The sequence below is a fragment of the Terrapene carolina genome, unplaced genomic scaffold, assembly GCF_002925995.2.
Source record: "Terrapene carolina triunguis isolate 2854851 unplaced genomic scaffold, T_m_triunguis-2.0 Scaffold95, whole genome shotgun sequence".
In the NCBI taxonomy this organism is placed as follows: domain Eukaryota; kingdom Metazoa; phylum Chordata; order Testudines; family Emydidae; genus Terrapene; species Terrapene triunguis.
The window spans coordinates 33,762,390-33,781,938 of NW_020664446.1; the positions used below are offsets into that span (position 1 = coordinate 33,762,390).

Consider the following 19,549-nt stretch of genomic DNA (forward strand, 5'->3'; position numbering starts at 1 on the left):
GCCTAAGTCTCAAAACCGTAACACTGTGTCAGTGTGATTAACAAGGAGTCTTTGCTCAGGAGAGTCTGACTAGAGCAGAATGCAAGAATACATGTGTGCGGGCAAAGCAAACTGGAAGACATTTTACTCCACTTACCTGCACTATGGTTTTGCACCCTTTCTCTTCCACGAGCACCTTGCATTCATGACCAGTGACAAAAAGGCACTTTGTAGTGTTAGAATTCTTTTAACCAACTGACGGGATCTCCGGGGTGCAGCCTGGGACTGTGGGACCGCTTAACTCTCTCCAGCCTGGGCTCTCTCTCACAGTGCCTTACTAGTGACCAGCAGCAAGCCCTTCCAGGCGCTGTGGTCACTCAGCGCAACAGCATGTGGAGCCCCACACACCCAGCTAGATTGCATGAATGCTCCCAGAGCCACTCTGGAATCACACAGAGAAAGGCACTAAAGCCAAATCCCCCCAGCTCCCAGCACTGTACTTCAGGAATATACCGTCTTGCACTGCTCAAGATGGGCAGTGCAGATTTAAAAAAACACCACATACCTCCACAAGGGGCGTGGCTGGTGCACTGTCTATACTGCCACTTTACAGCACTGAAACTTGCTGTGCTCAGGGGGGGTGTTTTTTCACACCCCTGAGCGAGAAAGTTGCAGTGCTGCAAATTGCCAGTGTAGACAAGTCCTTAGTTGTTTGCAGCATAGGTAGGGGCAGGAGAAGGGCCCCAATAGGTGTCTACTGTGTTTTTTGTGCTTGGAAAAAATACAAGTCCAGGCATGTCGGGGGGTCACTGCTGAGTCTCCAGGCAAGGTTGAGCAACTCCCCTGGTGTGGCCTCATGCAGGTGAGTCATTGAATTGTAGCTCCCTTGCTGGACAATTGTTGTTGATAAGTTGTTTGAAACCGCACCTGGGTATTGGTTACTTTCCTTGCTGTTGCCTCGAGGGAGCTAATATCTGGCTGATTCCCCAACTTACAGCATGTTTTAGTGACAACCATACAACACAATTCTCATATGCATTAATATACATATATGGATAGAGAAATTACTTTCAGCAGATCATAACCTTGCCCCGGATTCATATAAAGCAGGTCTTATAAGGTAAGATTACGATTATATAAAAATGAGGAATATGGGGGTTACAAGACACTCCCCCAAGGTATAGTATATCACACTGTCCATTTTAAATACACTTTTTTTAAAAAGCATAAAGTGCAGCATTACCCTAGCAACTGTGTCTCTGATGCTGGCAGCCAAACTAAATATAAAGAAGTAGTGGTGATACCAAGAGGCTATGTTGGGGCTACTGCTCATTGGGATATTGTAAGCAAGTTGTTACCTATAGGGATATCATTAACTTGAAATCTAGCCAGTTTAAAAGAATTTCAATGTCATACCTGCCCCCATTCTCCACCCCACCTCCAGTATTGTGTTTTTACAGGTTTTTTTAAAAAAGATACAATTGTCCCCCTGTTGCTGTTGGAAAGACCCTCACAAACACCAGTAGAAGCTGGCTACTCCATTGAGAGAAGCCATTACGTGGACTATACAGAAAGTACTATCAAACACATTAAGTATACAGTTCAAAATGAAAAAGGCTTTACTTCCTAGTATTACAAGTAACAGAAGAACCGGAGAAAACTAAAGTTAAAAAAGTGATTTAAATAAATTAAATTTGGTGTACTTTTCATATTGTCTGCCAGTCTCATACACTTTACTGCTTTGAATTGAGAGCTTTGCTATATTTCGCAGCTTTTCGGAAACACCACAATACATAAGATAACACTCTACAGAAGTGAACACTGCTAAACTTTTTGCAACTTTCAGGTAATCTATTTGAGATCAGAAATCCTGAAATCAATTGTTACATGTTTGAGCAAGAGCAATTCCTGAGATTAATGACCATCTGGAAGAGTTGCCAGTGCTCATTAACCATAACCTATCATCTGTTCTTCAGGAAGTAATTGGTAAAAAGGTTATTACTGCTAATAAAGCAATTGGTTAATTGTTTCAATAAAAATCAATTTCACATAGCACAAGATGATCAATCAGAATAGTGCTGTCATTCTACCTGGTATTTCTGGATAATTAACACCTAATACAGCAGCCACAGCTGTTTTGTTAATTATGATCTATGATTGAATTCACACAAGACTAGGTATGCCCTATTTTCCTTCCTTTTACAGGAAAATTTCTGGAACTAAAGGAAGGATGACATCTGCTGGTCTGCAATGATTATGATTGTTAACAGTACAAAAATATTGCACTATTGGAGCAGCATAGATTGATTTAAATCAAGTGGAAAGCCTCAATTTAAATAATCAATTGTAATCAGCTTTTCCATTTGTACTTCAATTATTTTCTAAAAAAAGTGCACTCTTATTGGTTATTATAACCATTAAAACATGTTGATTCACAAGTAAATTGTGTCTTTACATGAGATTTGGTACATCTTTTTGCTATGTAGGCGGGTAAACTATATACACATTTAAGTAATTATAAAGCCTAATATTTTCAAATTCTTATTAATTGTATATTTTAGTATGTTAGAAAATAGTGAATGATATATTGCTTATTTACCTAATAATTAATGTTTTACTCATTTGTGTCAAGCCACATTAGGATGGCAAATAGAATTTAAGTAATCAAACAAAACAGCATATACATTTTTATTAAACAAAACCTGAAATGTTTTACATACAAACTTCTCTTATCAAGACATGTTCGACATTTATGACTAAATGATGTATTGAAGATTTAATCAGTAGAGGGATTAACTGTAGTCAGTGAATTAAACTAGAGTGTCAGGTCAGCCTGGGAAATTTTTCAAATATGCCTAAGTGAAAGTGACTGGAGCTAAAGTTCCTACTTGTCTAGGTCTCTTGAAAATGACCCGTTTAAGTTACTTAGGCTATCTTTCAAATTTTTAAAAACTAATACAGCTCATCCCCTCCCTCCTTGTTTTCATTCATGGACTGGAAGAACAAGACAAGTTTTCCTGCTTTTTCAGCTCCCCATCAATAACTCAACTTTGAATGAATTAGTCCAAATAATGAACATATTCCCTGTGCCTCCAGAAGAGGCTACTGTTTTCAAAAGCTGGATTAGCAATTAAACTCTGGTTCCAGGGGCTTAGCTGGGATTTCCTTTCAATTCTGAGGTGTGACTTTGCAAGCATGTACTGCTTGAATGGTTCACCTCCAGTCCTGAAATTTGTTATGGTTGGCATGACCGATGCGTGATTATTAGATACCCATGTCGTAGCAGCAGCATCTTCTTCAGCAGTTAGGCTTCTACCCTAGTATATTGGGTTGAGACTATTAGCAAGAAAATGAGGTAGAGCAAGTGCTTGATACATCTGCTTCTTTACTGCCTGCAATTTCCTTTCTTCAGTGTCTCCTTTAGTTCCTTCTAAATTTCGACTGCATCGGTGATACAGCAGTCGTCTTTCTGCAGTTTGCCCAAAGCTAAGGAAATATACTGAAACCTATCTTCCATAATTCTCTTTAGTCTGATGTTGACTATGATAGTTCCATCAATTTGTGAAGAAAATCGTGACAAAATAGTAGTCAGAATAAGCTAGTTCTTAATATGCAGCTCAAAACAGTCAGCCACTGAATTCCATCATACATCTTGGGGAAAAATTAGTTTGGATTCTCCTTCTCTGGTCAGAGAAGCTGAAGCAAAGTGATTGTTATGGAAGTATTGTGCAGTTTCAACAACAACATTTGCCTTTATTCCCGAGTAGTACTGAAGTCTTTGGCAAAGAAAATCACCTCATCAAATAAGCACTGCACTCATATAATACATTTCAGGTTCCCTTTATTGTCTCTTCCTAGATTTGTCTCCTAGATTTTTTTCCTCATCTTTGTTATATTTGCAGCATTATCTGCAACCAAGCTACACACTAGATTTTCAGTTTTTGTTATAGCTTTTACTGCTACTTCTTCTAAGTATTCTGCTGTATGGGCATTTCCTGATGTATTAATCATTTCTGTAAGATGGACAACCCCATCTTGTCGTCACACAATCACATATTACTGGATCATTGTGTACATTGCTATACCCGTCAAGACTCGGATTAGCTAAAATTCCATCAATGTTTTCTGCACACTGTTCAGATTTCCTTCTCATACACTGTATCCAGCAACCTTTTAGAGATGTCTGGTTTTCTGGGTGGAGTGTAGCCTGGTCGTAGTGATTGAACCATGTCAATGAAATAGTTGTCCTGAACAAGATGAAAGGGAGAATTTGTTGTATACATGAACTAAGCAATCTTTTCATCTATGGAATCTTGCTGGTCTTTATTATGAACTCATCCATGGTTTTACTTGATGAAGAAAGCTTTATTTATTTTTAAAGAAAAAATAAATAAATACAGGTAGTTACTGTCTCGTATATTTTTAGTTGCAGCACTGATGGTGGTACCAGTAGATGACTCTGAAGTTGTAGTCATTACAGATAATGGATGTTCATAACCCCTTATGAATAAACTGGACCCTGAAACAAAATGATAAAGAAAAAAAAGTTACTGTCACTCACTGAGTACTACTCAATGCACTGCTTTAAGATTGTAAGTGAAAGATTCCTCCTCAAAGCTGTTTGTATCACAATTTATTTTAAACCCAATTTTATAGCAAAATTAATAAATAAGGATTATCTAAATCTCTTTAAAACCTTATCTGTAGTAACATGCCAAACTGCTTGAAAATTTTATTTTAAATGCTAAAAATTCATAAATGCCTAATAAAACTTCACTTTTAAACAGGAAATCTTTACTTAGGATGTTTGATTATATTGAGCAATTAAAAAAAATCGTTTCAGAAGTCCAGCAATAACAGTTTACTTTTTTTTTTTAATTGATAAACACACCCATTATATTTTGAACACAAACATTTTGAAATTCATAAGTAATCCACCTAAACTTACATTTTCATACATTTGTGCTTATCATTTACTAGCACAGTAAGACATGGTAAACAGTTCATAAGAATGGTGCAAAAATATGTTTACTAACCAATTGATCCAGATTGTTCAGATATATCTACATCATCCTCTTCAAAGTCATTGCCTTCTTTCATAGGAGCATTTTCATAATGTTGTTTCATTCTGACAATCAGGCTCTGCATCTCTTTGCTGCACTATTTACATTTGGCACAAGTTCCTTTTTTAATCCAACGGTACAGGAATTTCTTGAGAATAATCCGAAAACTGTCTTTTTTTTACGAACTGCAGCCATGGCAGTTTTTCCTCCTCCAGTCCCTGGGTGCTGAAATCAACACTATAGGCTGCACTCTGAAGAATCTTGTCCCTTCTTCCCACAATATCCTGCTTTCACATTAGTGTTGCTCCTTTCTGGTTGCACACACTGCTCATTTTCCCTTGTTACATTACTCCCTGCACCACCCCATCCCCAGAAAAAACACACACACCCCAATCCATGACTTCAGCTGGTATAACCCACTTTTGCACTGCAGCATTTTATTTCTTTAGAAACAGAGGCAGGCATTTGAAAAATTAATGGATTTCTGTTTGTTTGTATCTGTCTGAGAGCACATGCAAAGAGACAGAGCAAGGACATTTCTTGAAGTACCCAGAACCATGGGCTGGTAGTTACTGGCAGAACAACGTTTTTCATGAGCTGGAGAGTAAGTTTCCATGTTGGGTTGGAATCATAAATATTCATATTCAAATGAGTCAGAGCTCAAGTAAGGAGATACTCCTATTTTATAGCAAGACCACCCAGGTGGGCTCAGTGGATGATCCTTATGAGATAGATGATGGTGTCTCTTGGAGTCAGAAGCCTGCTCCCAATGCTTGTGATGACTTTGCCAGTCTCTTGCACCCCGTAGCCCTGGGACCCCACAGGATCAAGCCATTAATACATAGCATGACATACTGCAGGGGTGCTGGAACAATTTGTATAGTGGGGGTGCTGAACCAAACTGCAAACCATGTATACGACGGAAATCACTTCAAGCCTGGGTGCAGCAGCACCTCCAAACAACCCTAGTTCCAGCACCTATGCCCTATTGTGCCAGATTTATAAAAATTCACCTCAAAAGTTAGAATCGAAGGGGGGGGAGGGGGAAGAGGGAGAAAAGAGAGAAAGTATTTTTTATATATAAAAGCAGCCTTTAATTCAAAACTTTGATAGTCTCATGGATTCAGCATAATACATTTTAAATAAAAAAATAAATAAGAGATTAATACAAAATATGTAAAGGCCCAAATTTATTATAAATTCAGATTTTTAAATAAGCTTTTTCTTTCTAAAAAGAAACCTATCATTGAAGTAACAAAATAAAAAAATCCAATCTAATTTTTTTTTTTTTTAAATCTACCTTTATCCATTCTGTGTTGGAGGATATTATTGCCAATTATAACCTTAGCAGCTTGTGACAATTTGAATTTTATACACACACCCAAAGCAGGTGTGCAAACAAATTTCAGAAAAGGTCTGTTTTCTGCCCATTATGATCAATTTCTACTACTCTCTATTTGAAGCCAACGTTCACTTTCAGCAGATAGATAGTTGCTACTTGACCTTATGAGGAGGTACACCACTCACAGTTTAACTTGTGTATAGTCTGTTTATATTTTGAATTATATACACACACACACACACACACGTGCTTCTTCATTACAAAGAGGTGTTTTTGTTGGTATTACCAGTTTTTAGTTGTTTTATTGTACGTTCAGGGAGAGTTGCAAAGTCCAAATAAATGTGTAATGGAGGTAAGCTTATATACAGGCCAAAAAACTAAATAAATAAATGAATAAATAAAAACTTCAGGCACTTGAATAATATTTGCCTAATTCAGAAGCCTGCACACACAGATTTTTGTAATTTCATGGTTCAAGAAAATGTTAATAGTACCTTGGAATGTGTAGGTTTTTCCAGCATTTGTCACACCGTAAGTGAAAATAAGACGATTGTGTCCCTCCAAGAAGTCTTGTACTGGTTGTTTCACAGTACCATCAAAGAACTCTTCTTGAGTTGTTTCAGGTCCAAATACCTAAGCATTAGCAAGAAGCAATTTATGACCTTCAGTTGTTTTAAAAGGACCATTTGGGGGGTGGGGAAGAAAGAGCAGTTTACATCTAGGCACTTTTCATCAGTTAAATGTATATAAAATGTTCCCAGTTTTAAAAGAATTAAAATACAAAATAAAAACTTGTTTAGGGCAAGATTCAACAAGTTTCCACATTGCAAAATGAAGTTTGTCTCAAGTATTATCTGCTTACTTGTGAAAAAGTGAATTTCTGCACCATCTGCCCTACATTTTTTTCACTCAGCCGACAGATCATGGAATTCTTAGGGCCTTTCAATATAATGCTAGTTGAGTCTTGAATAGAAACACAGTCCTGTAAAAGGAAAAAAATTGGATTTTTAAGCTCAAAAAATTGTACATTTGCATCTTAGCTAAAAAAAGTTTTGTAAAAAATGAACAAGTTTTATGTAAAAAAGAGCCACACCTGAGATTCATTTTCTTTTTCAGTTGCTGTGAAAGGCCTAATACGAAGGCAAACTTGTATATGTTCCTTGGAATCCAAACTGTTCCTCTAAAAAGAGAGAGATTACCTTCAATTAATAGCATTGCTATTTAGTTTGAATGTCTAGTTTGACAATTAGCATGGCAAGATATTAAATACTAGTTATTTCAGGTCCCTTCCTCCCCCTCCCCCCCACCCCACAATTCATTCATTTATTGCTGCAAGTACTTTGGCCCTTCTAGAAATTCACCTTAATAACCTTATAAAATATTTAAAATGACTTCTTGTGGATTATAAAGATATGCTATGCCGTTTAGGCCAAGTAGTAATTGAAAATAAAAGCCACCAGCATACCCCATATTATCCTTTGTATCTGGTAATTAATTTCTGCATTACTAGAGCAGAACAGGAGGCAACTATAGATTTTACCAACATTTCCTGCAAGTTATTGTTTATAATTATCACTTTTTGTGTTGGTATCAAAAGTACCCAGCAAAAAGATGAACTTCAAAATACGATGAAAATATGTACAAATAACATCTCTGAATTTCTCTGCCTCTGATGACAGAAGTTACTCTAATTATAAAAGCTATCTTTTTTTGATTAACACAAAACACAAACTACACAACGACAGGACTATCAAGGCACAAATACAGGAATTCATTACTATAGCATCTAATTTTAAATGTTTCCCTTTTATTTATACAGAAATATAGATATGCTTGTTGCTTTATCATTAAAAGCAACAGGATATATAAATGCTTCACAATTTAAGTCATTTCATTTTTAAAATTAACAAAGCAGACTGTTAAACATTCTCACCTGGCTTATATCCAAGTTTGAAGAAACCAGGGAAAATTCATCTGAGAGGTCTGCTTTAAGGTCCTCAACATTTACTGGCCCAATTCTTGGAGGTAGCTCAACACTAGCAATATAAGATGGTCTTATAATTGTTGCTTTATCCAAAACTGGTTCCATTCTGCAAAAATAAAGCCAACTGTTTAAATAGCATAGCATGCCTGAAGACATGAGAAGCCATCATAATACAAGTTTCTATTTCTATATGTGTTTTATTTATTTTCAAACCTTACACATAAATACAGTTTCCAATAACAGGCTGGGGCAAAAGGAGAAAAAACACATCTAAAGGAGCACTCAAGGAAGGTAAGACTATTGTGAAGAAGCTAAATTAATTCTTTGCATCACTCTTCACTGCTGAGGATGTGAGGGAGATTCCCACATCTGAGACATTCTTTTTAGATGATAAATCTGAGGAACTGTCCCAGACTGAGGCATCAATAGAGGTGATTTTGGAACAAATTGATAAATTAAACAGTAATAAGGCACAGGACCAGATGGGACTCATCCAAGAGTTCTGAAGGAATTCAAAATAAGATTGCAGAACTACTAGCTATGGTATGTAACCCATCACTTAAATCACCTTCCGTACCAGATGACTGGAGAATAGCTAATGTAACACCAATTTAAATAATCAAAAACCAACAACCAAAAACTCTCCAGAGGTGATCCTTGCAATTACAAGCCAGTAAAACTAACTTCAGTACCAGGCAAATTGGCTGAAACTACAGTAAAGAACAGAATTACCAGACACATAAATGAACACGATTTGTGGGGGGGGGAAGAGTCAACATAGCTTTCGTAAAGGAAAATCGTGCCTCACTAATCTATCAAAATTCTTCGAGGAGGGGGCAAACAAACATGGGGACAAAGGTGATCCAATGGATAGTGTACTTGGACTTTCACAAAGCCTTTGACTTGTCCCTCAAAAAAGGCACTTAAGCAAGGTAAGCACTCATGGGATAAGAAGGAAGATCCTCTCCTGGATTAGTGACGGGTTAAAAAATAGTAAACAAAGGGAAGGAATAAATGGTCAGTTTTCAGGATGGAGACAGGTAAATAGCAGTGGCCCACAGGGATCTGTAGTAGGACCAGTGCAGTTCAACATATTCATAAATGATCTGGAGAAAGGGGCAAACAGTGAGGTGGCAAAATTTGCAGATGACACAAAATTACTCAAGATAGTTAAGTCCAAAACTGATGGTGAAGAGTTACCAAAGAATCCCATAAAACTGGTGACTGGGCAAATGGCAGATTAAATTCAATGTTGATAAATGCAAAGTAACGCACACTGGAAAACATAACCCCAACTATACATACAAAATGATGGGGTCTAAATGAGCTGTTATCACTCAAGAAAGATCTTGGAGTCATCGTGGCAAGTTCTCTGAAAACATCTGCTCAAAGTAAAAAAAAAGTTAACAATGTTAGGAACCATTAGGAAAGGGATAGATATAAAGACAGTAAATATAATGCCACTATATAAATGCATGGTACGCCAACACCTTGAATATGGTGTGCAGTTCAGATTACCCCATCTCAAAAAAGATATTAGAATTAGAACATAAGAACGGCCATACTGCGTCAGACTAAAGGTCCATCTAGCCCAGTATCCTGTCTTCTGACAGTGGCCAATGCCAAGTGCCCCAAAGGGAATGAACAGGTAATCATCAAGTGATCCATTCCCTGTCTCCCATTCCCAATTGGAAAAGGTACAGAGACGGTCAACAAAAATGATTAGGAGTATGGAACAGATTCCAGATGAGGAGAGATTAAAAAAAACTGGGACTATTAAGCTTAGTCATCGCATTTCCAAGGGAAGATATTTTTTGCTACTCTGCATGTGCAGAATTTATTTCCCCCGCAGATTTGCTTCCTCGCAAAAAAGACTTTCTGACCCTCCTCAGCAGTATGTTTTGGAGGCTCAGGGCAGCCGGCAGAGAAGTAAATCACTGTGGGCGAGGAGGCGGGACTGGGAAGACCCGGCTGGTGGCTCCTACCCTGCACCGGGCTCAACTGCTAGTCCCGGCTGGGCTGGGGAGGATGGGACTTTCTCTTCCCTTGCACAGCATCTGGGGCCAGATCAGACCCACTCCCAGATTTCTCCCTCGGCTGAAGGAAGCTCTGCAAACTCCCCCTCCCACTCCCCCACTTCCTGCACCCATCACAGCTGCAGGGGGAGGGATCCCTGTACAGGGAGCTGCTCCTCCATCTGCCTTACCCCTGTGCATCCAGACACCCTAATACTCAGACCCCACCCACCGAGCCTAACCCCCCCCCGCACTCAGAAACCCCGCCCCCCAATGAGCCGCACTCCCCCTGCACCTCAGACACCCTGAGAAGCCACTCACACCCAGATCCCCGCCCAGATGCATCTGGACCCCCACTGAGCCCACACACACCTATACCCCCCTGCTGAGTTCTGACCCCCCACCCCCTGCTGAGCCTCAACCACCTTCATCTGGACACCCCTGCAGAATCCAGTTACTGTTACACCCAGAACCCCCCCAACAAGCCCTGTGCATCCAGATCTCCCCCCACACCCAGATCCCCCACTGAGCCACCTGCATCCAGACTGCCCCACACAGAACCCTCTCAACCTACACCTGGATCCCCCCACACTAAGCCCCTCCACACTTGGATCCTTGCTGAGCCTGCCTGCCCACACCTGGTGCACCTGGCAGAGAGGGGCAGGCTCGGCCTCACCGCTGAGTCCATGTCCCAGGGGGAGCTGCACAGTGATCTCCCACTTTTATGCAGCCAGTGGCCTGTGTTCCCCAATGCCATGCTGGAGCCTCATTTATTTAACAAATACAATTTGCAGAATTTTAAAATATTGTGCACAGAATTTTTTTTGGCGCAGAATGGCATCAGAAGGATATAGAGGTCTATGAAATCAGAATGGTGTGGACAACGTGGGGTAGATAACACTTCCTTATTCTTCACATAACACAAGAACCAGGGGTCACCCAATGAAATTAACAGGCAGCAGGTTTAAAACAAAACAAAAAAAAATACTTCACACATACAGTCAACCTGTAGAACTCGTTTCCAGGGATGCTGTGAAGGTGAAAAGTATAACTGGGTTCAAAAGAAGAATTAGGTAAAATCATGGAGAATAGGTCCATTGATGGCTATTAGCCAAGATGATCAGAGATGCAAACCCACGCTCTAGGTGTTTTAAGCCACTAACTGCCAGAAGCTGGGAATGGATCACTTGATAATTGCCCTGTTCTGTTCATTCCTGCCGAAGAACCTCATATTGGCCACTGTCAGAAGACAGAATACTGGGCTAGATGGACTATTGGTCTGACAAAGTATAGCTGTTCTAATCACCTGGATCGATCGGTCTTCAGCTGTCGTTAAGACTGCGCCGATCACAACATGTCTGCCTTTCTTCTCCACGTTCATCCGAAACGTTTAACAATGTTATCTTCCCATCTTCTTGGAGGCCGACCAGATGGTCTTTTCTGTTCTCGCAGGAACCACTCAGTAATGATTGCAGTCCACCTATTGTCCGTGAACCGTGCTATGTGGCCCGCTTTCCACAACAATATCTTTCATACTACGAAGACTCGACAAGAAAAGCAGTCAGGTTGGTCTGAAAATGAACCGTTGCAAAACGAAATAATTGCGATCAGACATCTTACGAAAAGCCAGAATAACGGTAACAGGAGAAGAAATTGAAGAAGTGGAACAGTACATATATTTGGGCCAAGAAGTTAATATATGCCAAGACATGAACAGAGAACTCTCGCGAAGGATTCGGGCAGGATGGTGTGCATTTAATTCCATCAAGGACCTCCTCAAAGGCAAAATCGACAAGACCACACGTACAAATATCTTCAATTCAACACTGCTGCCAGCCATGCTGTATGGCAGTGAAACCTGGGTACTGACGAAGAGAGAAGAACAGCGGCTATCGGTAGCTGAAAGGGCAATGGAACGAGCTATGTTGGGAATTTCCCTTCTGGATCGTATCCCAAATGAAATGATTAGAGAACGCAGCGGTGTGAAAGCTGTTCTAATATTGTGGAATATTTAGCAGTTTCTACATATGCCCTTTAACACTTCCAGAATCTCAGAATAACACTGCCCAAAATCCAGACAAGTGTCCCTTCAAGATGTTTCTGCCACTTCAAAGGTCAACCACCAAGTTCAAATCAGAGCAGTTTTAACCATGGTGTACACTAAACTCTACAGTCAATTGTGGAATCAAGTGGACACAACTTTGGCCTAGTCGACACTTCAAGTCCTGATTTTTTCCCCAAAACTGTGTGCTTTCAGAAAAGACCTCACTTTATGCACTTTCAAAATACAGTAATATTGCATACTGATTCAAATCACTTAAGGTTCAGCCCCCTGTCTTTGTAGATCAGTAAACCTTTAAAATGTATTCTTCTGAGGGTTACCCCTCAAAGTAAAGTTTACTGAACCTGAGAGAAAGGCAACATGGAGTCTGGGTATGAAGGAAGCTCCATGTGCTCTTTTTTCCTTATCTGGTGTTTGCTGAAATGCAAATTGTTCTGTTTCCTGCCTTCACCTCCCCCTGCTGTCTTGATGGTCCTGTTTACAGCTTATATGTAAATTGAGGTAAACACCTACTTTATTGAGGCTAGACCTGTTTAACAACTCCATCTGACATGCCTGGTTTAAACACACTTTAGTTATAATTCTAGCATATCCATAACTCAATACCTACACTGTACATAAATCACACAAAAATATTAATGATCAGTGAGTTCGTTTTTAAAGGATACCTCACAAGGCATATTCTGTAATAATCTTTGTACAATAGTGTGTAGGGTGTGACTTCAGAGAGATGGATTATCTACATTGAGAGGAAAAAAACCTTCCATCCATGTAGGAAGCATCTACATTATGGCACTACAGTGGCATAGCTGCAGCACTGCAACTGTATTGCTTGTAGCATTGACATAGCCTGTGATTCATCAGTCTGTTCACCTAAAAGACTCAGACTTTAAGGCCGGAAGGAACCATCATGATCATTTAGTCTGACCTCCTGCACATCGCAGGCCACAGAACCTCACCCACCCACTTCTGCAATAGGCCCATAATCTCTGACTGCGTTACTAAAGTCCTCAGATCTTGAGTTAAAGACTTCAACTTACAGAGAATCCACCATTTTCTCTAGTTCAAATTTTCATGTCTCACACTGCAGAGGAAAGCAAAAAACCCAGAGGGTCTCTACCAATCTGACCCAGGGGGAAATTCCTTCTTGACCCCAAATATGAAAAGTTACCCACATGATCAGGATTGAGACCCACCAACCATACACCTGGGAAAGAATTCTCTGTAGTAACTCAGAGCCCTCCCCATCTAGTGTCTCATCTCCATCCATTGGGGATATTTGCTATTAGCAGTCACAGATATTTCCTACAATGGTACATGGCCTCTCATCACACCACCCCCTTCATAAACTTATCAAACTCAGTCTTGAAACCAGCTAGGTTTTTTGCCCACACTGCTCTCCTTGGAAGCCTGTCCCAGAACTTCACTCTTCTGATAGTTAGAAACTCATCTAATTTCAAGCCTGAACTTGTTGATGTCCAGTTTGTATCTATTTGTTCTCATGCCAACACTGATGCTTCACTTAAACAATTCCTCTCCCTCAATGGTGTGTATCCCACTGATGTATTTATAGAGAGCAATCATCTCTCTCCTCAGCCTTCATTTGGTCAGGCTAAACAAGTCAAGCTCCTTAAGTTCCCTTTTGCAATGCAGGTTCTCCATTCCTTAGATCATCCTAGCAGCCCTTCTCTGCACTGTTCCAGTATTTACTGTGGTATTTCATGTTCACACGACCCTCCTTCTGTCAGTGGTGCACATCCTTATCAGGAGTGTTTGCACTGATTTAAGAAGGGCAGAGTGAGGGGCTGAGAGCCCAGGCGGCAGCTGGGCTCCCAGCGTGGAACTGAGAGCCCAGATGTGAGACCCCCTCTGCCCTGGGTTGACAACCTGAGCTGTGAGCCTGGTGCAGGGTTCACAGCATGGAGTCTACCAGCCTTTCTTGTCAATTTCAGGCTCAAGAGAGAGCTCACAGCTGAATCTGTGAAATTGACAAGGAAGGCTGGTAGGCTCCCTGCTGTGGGGTCAGAGCTGGGGCTGTCACCCCAGGTTGGGGGGCAGGAGTTCCAGCTGTGAGCCCTATGCCCAGCTGAGAGGGGGGGGGGGCTGCAGCTGTGAGCCAGATGCTGGCCTCAATTTCATAGTAGTAGGGAGCCTACCAGTCTTTCTTGTCAATTTCACAGCCCCAGTTGTGAGCCTAGCCTGGCAAAGCAGAGCTATGAAACTGACAAGAATGACAGCCAACAGCCAATGTCAGTAATACAGTGTCTTCATCAGTGGTTCTCAACCTATTTATCATTGTGGGTCATTAGCCGGGCCTCAGGTAAAGAGCCACAGATTCCCCTCCCCCTCCCCGCAACCCTCCTCAGACCCTCTAAGCTCAGCACCCTGTGCGGCCAGAAGCAGACCCCCAGACCCCACCGGGTGAGCTGAACAGCCTTTACCACACAGCTCTAATTGGTCCCCATGCGCCTCAACGGTTGAGTACCACTGGTCTACATGGACACTGCGTTGCCCTAACTAAACCGACATAAGTGCTACGCTTCTCATGTTTTATGTCGGTGTAGTAGGGCACCTACATCAGCGAGAGCAAGGCTATAGCATAGACATTGACATAATCAGGTCGATGTAAGCTGCCTTACGTGGACCTAACTCTGTAGTGTAGACCAAGCTTCAGTCTTCCGCATCCATCAGCCTGTAAAATACAGATGATATTTGGCCAGCTTTATAAAGCGTTTCAAGAGCTACAGAGGTGAGCTATGCAAGAGTAACAGTCAACTTCTGCCCCAATTTCTACCCTAGTCAGTCCCACCTATGTGGGGATGGAGTTGCATGGAATGAAAGTCTGGGCAGAATTTGGCCCAAAGTATTATCAGGGCTTCAACAACGTACACAACACCTACTAACCTGAAAACTAAACCTACTATTGGAGTGAAATATACCTGTGCTGTGATAGTCTCAAAGCCATGTCCACTTCAATTATAAGGATAAAGAGTGCACAACTGTTGTATTCAAGTACTCTGTTTAATTGGTAGTTATCCATCAGTAATACCTATTGACCAGTTATCTTATTTGATTTAAATGTTAAATTTTGAAAGAGCTTTAGATGTCTCAGAATATGCTCTCACATCCCCTACATTTGTTAATTAGGACACAAACAAGTGTGCCTTAAATTAAATTAATAGGTCAAGATAGGAACTCTCTGTGGGTATGACCATAGGGCAGGGGTTCTCAACCTCTCTCTTTCAGAGTCCTTCCCATGCTGAAAAAACTCCACAGCAACCCCTGCCCCACCCCCCACCAAACAAACAGCTGTTTTTCTGCATATAAAATCCAGGGCCAGCATTAGGGGGTAGCAAGCAGGGCAATTGCCTGTGGCCCCATGCCACAGGGATCCCCGCAAAACTGTTGGTTGGGCTTCAGCCCACCACAGCTGGCCTCAGGCTTTGGCTTTCTGCTCTGGGACCCAGTGAGTTTAATGCCAGCTCTGCTTCACAGACCCCTCTGAAACCTCCTCACGGCCCTCCAGGGAGCCACAAACCCCTGGTTGAGAACTGATGCTATAGGGGACACTCAAGAGACTTAAGGCAAATCAGTTAAAGATGTGAAGTCAATGACAACAACCCATGAAGTGCAAGTCCCTTGCATAGACAAGTAAACTTAGAATTTGCACCAGTGACCTTTCCCCCCATTTCACCCTAGTAATAACCTCTGGTGCACTGCTATTTTTCTCATTGACACAAGGGTTTCCAATAGAGCAGCCTCACTAATAACTGAAACCAGGCCTAAGCCCCAGTATAGAAGAGGCCTACGCTTTCTCTCCCTCTCCCTTTTCACACTCGGTTGGAAGTTGTCCTTACTAATTATGATGGTTACTTTTTGCAAATACAAGCTTGAAGCCTGCAGAAGGTATGGCACTTAGCCTGTAGATTCCCACTTGCTATGGACAAGTGGGTTTTCCTACTACCACTTTCCTAAGTTCCCCTGGCAATAACCAGCCCAGGCACACACGAAGAGAAGTCAGTCACTCATCCTTTACCAGAAGATTTTAAAACTCCCTGTGGTTAACATGTCACTCACTCAACCAATAGCAAGAACTCGGCCCTAGATAAGCCTCGTGTAGCTAAGCTGGGCTATTACCGCCGCAACTCACTATATTCCTCCTGCAGGAGCAGCGCCCCCAGCCTCCGCCCGAGCAGTCACCCCGATGTTGTTACAGCGCCTCGGGACACCGCAGCGCCTCAGACGGGCCGCACCAGCGGCGCTCCGAGCCCGGCATGCCGGAGACACCAGGGCGCTGGGAGCCAGGGCAGGCGGCCCCAGGCTGCCTATGCCGGGGCACGACTCGCTGCCCAGCGCACCAACAGGGAAAGCCGAGGCAGCCTCCAGGCAGGGAGGGGAAGGGAAGCCAGGAAGCGACCTCTCGGAGCGCAGCTGTGGCCCGGAGATCGGCAGCCCCTCAGCCCGCGCTCACCTGCGGGGGACGCGAGACCTCTCTGCCGGCGACACCGTCAGACTCGCCGCGGTCCCTTTTCAAATCCACCCAATGGCGGCGCGCTGTGCCGCACAGCACCATGGGAGGCGAGGGGCGGGCTGGAAGCCAACGTCACGCCGCGGGGAAGCGGAACGTCTCCGCCCAGCGCAGGCTGGGACTGGGGCGGGGGGAGGCGCGTGCGGCTGGGATGTGTTGTGCCGGGGCCGGTGTGACGTCATCACAGATAGCAACCCTGCCCTTTTCGACACGCAAACGTGACCGTCTTGGCTGCTGCTCGCGACTTGGTAGCGCCTAGGCCAATGCTCAGTGCACCCACCCCAAGTCGGGAATTGGGAGCGGGAGCTGTTTGTGTCGTTACAACCCACAAAATAAGCTCTGTTCACATGAGATGCTACGCAGTAGATTGTACAGATATTAAGCATCTATCGGGGTTCTCAAACTTCACTGCACCCCAACCCCCTTCTGACAACAAAAATACTCCAGGAGGGGGGACCAAAGCCTGAGTCTGCCCGAGGCCCTCCGCCCCAGGCAGGGGGACCAAAGCCAAAACCTGATCCCCGTCACCCAGGGCTGGAGCCCTTGGGCTTTGGCCCCAGGCAGTGGGATTGGAACTTTGGCTTTGTCCCTGGGCCCCAGCAAATCTAATGTCAGCCCTGGTGACCCTATTACAGGGGGGTCTCTAACCACTTTGGGATCCTGACCCACAATTTGAGAACTGCTGGCATATATGATCACATGTTTTCTAGGCTCCTTGTACCCTCTGGGGAGTCTGAATACACCTGTGGGCTCTACTTAGCTCCTTGGTCTTGGATTTTCTTGATTGAAAAGGGACGTGGCATTGCTCTCTCCAGCCCGTTCACATGTTGTGCAAAAATGAGCTGTTAGTCACCGTAGATTTTGCAGATCTTTATAATGTGATCCTCCTCCTCCTCCTTTCTTACATGTTTTGATGAGTAGAAAAAATATAAATTATTTATTCTTTCTCTGCCTCAGTTTCTCATATGTGAAATTGGGATAATAGCCATAATAACCCAATAGAATATTGTGAGGAAAAACTTATGAATGTGTCTGAGGTGCTCAAATGTTAGTTATATTTACATTTAGAAAAGCATATAAATATCAAGGCCCCAATCCTGAAGTATATAATGCCTAATTTGTGAGTTCTTCAGTGGTACTACTCACATGTTTGCAGTTAAGCAAATGTAAAAATGTTTGCAAAATCAGGGCATAAATAAAATAATATTAACCACATTCTTGTGAGATAGAAAAGATTATAATCACTGTTTACATTGCGGAGATAAAGGAAGAGGGAGGCACAGTTAGGACCCTAATTGGGCCCTGGGTGATCACTACTTCCCAACACAGATGTAATGAGGTTGAGTAGTGCCTGTATAAGAAAAACTAAAACGACTAATTATTCCTCAAGAAAGGTTTTTAATGACTTTCGACTATAAAGGCAACACAGACAAAATAAGAAAAGCAAGATTAAAGACCAGCACTGAATAAGGATTAATATAAACGGCAAGTTATACTGAAGACAAGTACAAGTACATATAAAGTTATTATTAATTAGCTATTTACTACTATTCTTAACCCTATAGAGTACATGTAAAATTATTATTCATTAGCTATTTACTATGATCTTAACACTATAGTATCGATACAACTTGAGATCAATTCTGCCCGAGCAACCAGACATTTTTACTCCATAACCTTACCCTGCATTTGCCCGAAAATACGTTACCCTTCAGTCAGCCGTTTTCTGCACTGGCCAGGTTCAGACGGTCACGAAGTGCACAACCCTTCGGTTCAGGGGGTGTGGGTAAGGTTTCCCTTATGACCAAAACACACACACAATCCCATGCCTTTGTACTTTTTATCTGATCTGTCAGCCGTGTTCTAAAACAGACCGACCAATTAGGGTCAGCCAAATCTTTATTGTGGTTAGCATTGTTGCCTGGGCTGTATAATTTATGCTTGCTTATCTTCTTGTGTCGCTTTAACTGTATAATGTATACTTACTGATTTTCTTGTAGCCAATTGTTTTCATTGTGGGTTAGTCAAGCTATGCCTGGGGGCACAACTTATCTTGCTTAGAATGTGTTATCTGGTTGCAGCGCGTTTTGACCACAAGTCTTAGCTTACTTCTGCAAAGCTTGCCCTTTTCACCTCTGCAAAGCGGAAGTTTGAGGCCTAACACTGACAATACCTTTGTTCATTTTAAGCTTGGCAATACTTTTGCTCAGAGATTAATCACATACATATGGTGAAAAGAGGAAGAGGTTAAGTGACTTGCCCACATCCACAGAGTGACTCCAGTTCTTGAGTTGGTATTAGAACTCAGAATTCCAATCTTGCCTCATAAGTAGTATAAGGGCCCTACCATCAATCAAACATTAACCCTGCCCCTTGACACCTTAAGCACCGCGCACCTGTCACCAGAAGTCCCGTCCCATGGGAGTATTACTTCCGGGGTCAAGCCAGACACATGACCGGAAGCAAGGTGTATCATCTGACCCCCTCTAAGAACTCCTCCCACTGCCCTCTACCAATCAGGATGGGTTTAACTCCCGTAGGACTGCCCCAAGAGGAGATTTGACCAATTAGGGGGA

At 42.2% G+C, this 19,549-nt stretch overlaps 1 protein-coding gene across 1 annotated transcript; it reads right to left on the reverse strand.

The window, feature by feature from the left end:
* Positions 1-4,306: 4,306 nt before the first annotated feature.
* LOC113406384 (kinesin-like protein KIF20B) lies at positions 4,307-16,972 on the reverse strand. The gene is made up of 6 exons (XM_026650985.1): positions 16,917-16,972; positions 8,318-8,474; positions 7,478-7,564; positions 7,247-7,366; positions 6,879-7,017; positions 4,307-4,498 (listed from the first exon to the last, which is right to left on the reverse strand). The coding sequence occupies exons 2-6, from the start codon at positions 8,471-8,473 to the stop codon at positions 4,326-4,328; spliced, it is 675 nt and encodes a 224-aa protein (XP_026506770.1). The 5' UTR covers position 8,474; positions 16,917-16,972; the 3' UTR covers positions 4,307-4,325.
* Positions 16,973-19,549: the final 2,577 nt, after the last annotated feature.

Coding starts and splice junctions, on each gene's coding strand:
- LOC113406384 (XM_026650985.1), bottom strand. CDS start 8,473: ATGGAACCAGTTTTGGATAAAGCAACAATTATAAGACCATCTTATATT. Junction 7,565..8,317: donor CAAACTTGGATATAAGCCAG/GTGAGAATGTTT, acceptor CTCTCTTTTTAG/AGGAACAGTTTGGATTCCAA. Junction 7,367..7,477: donor AAAAAGAAAATGAATCTCAG/GTGTGGCTCTTT, acceptor TTCCTTTTACAG/GACTGTGTTTCTATTCAAGA.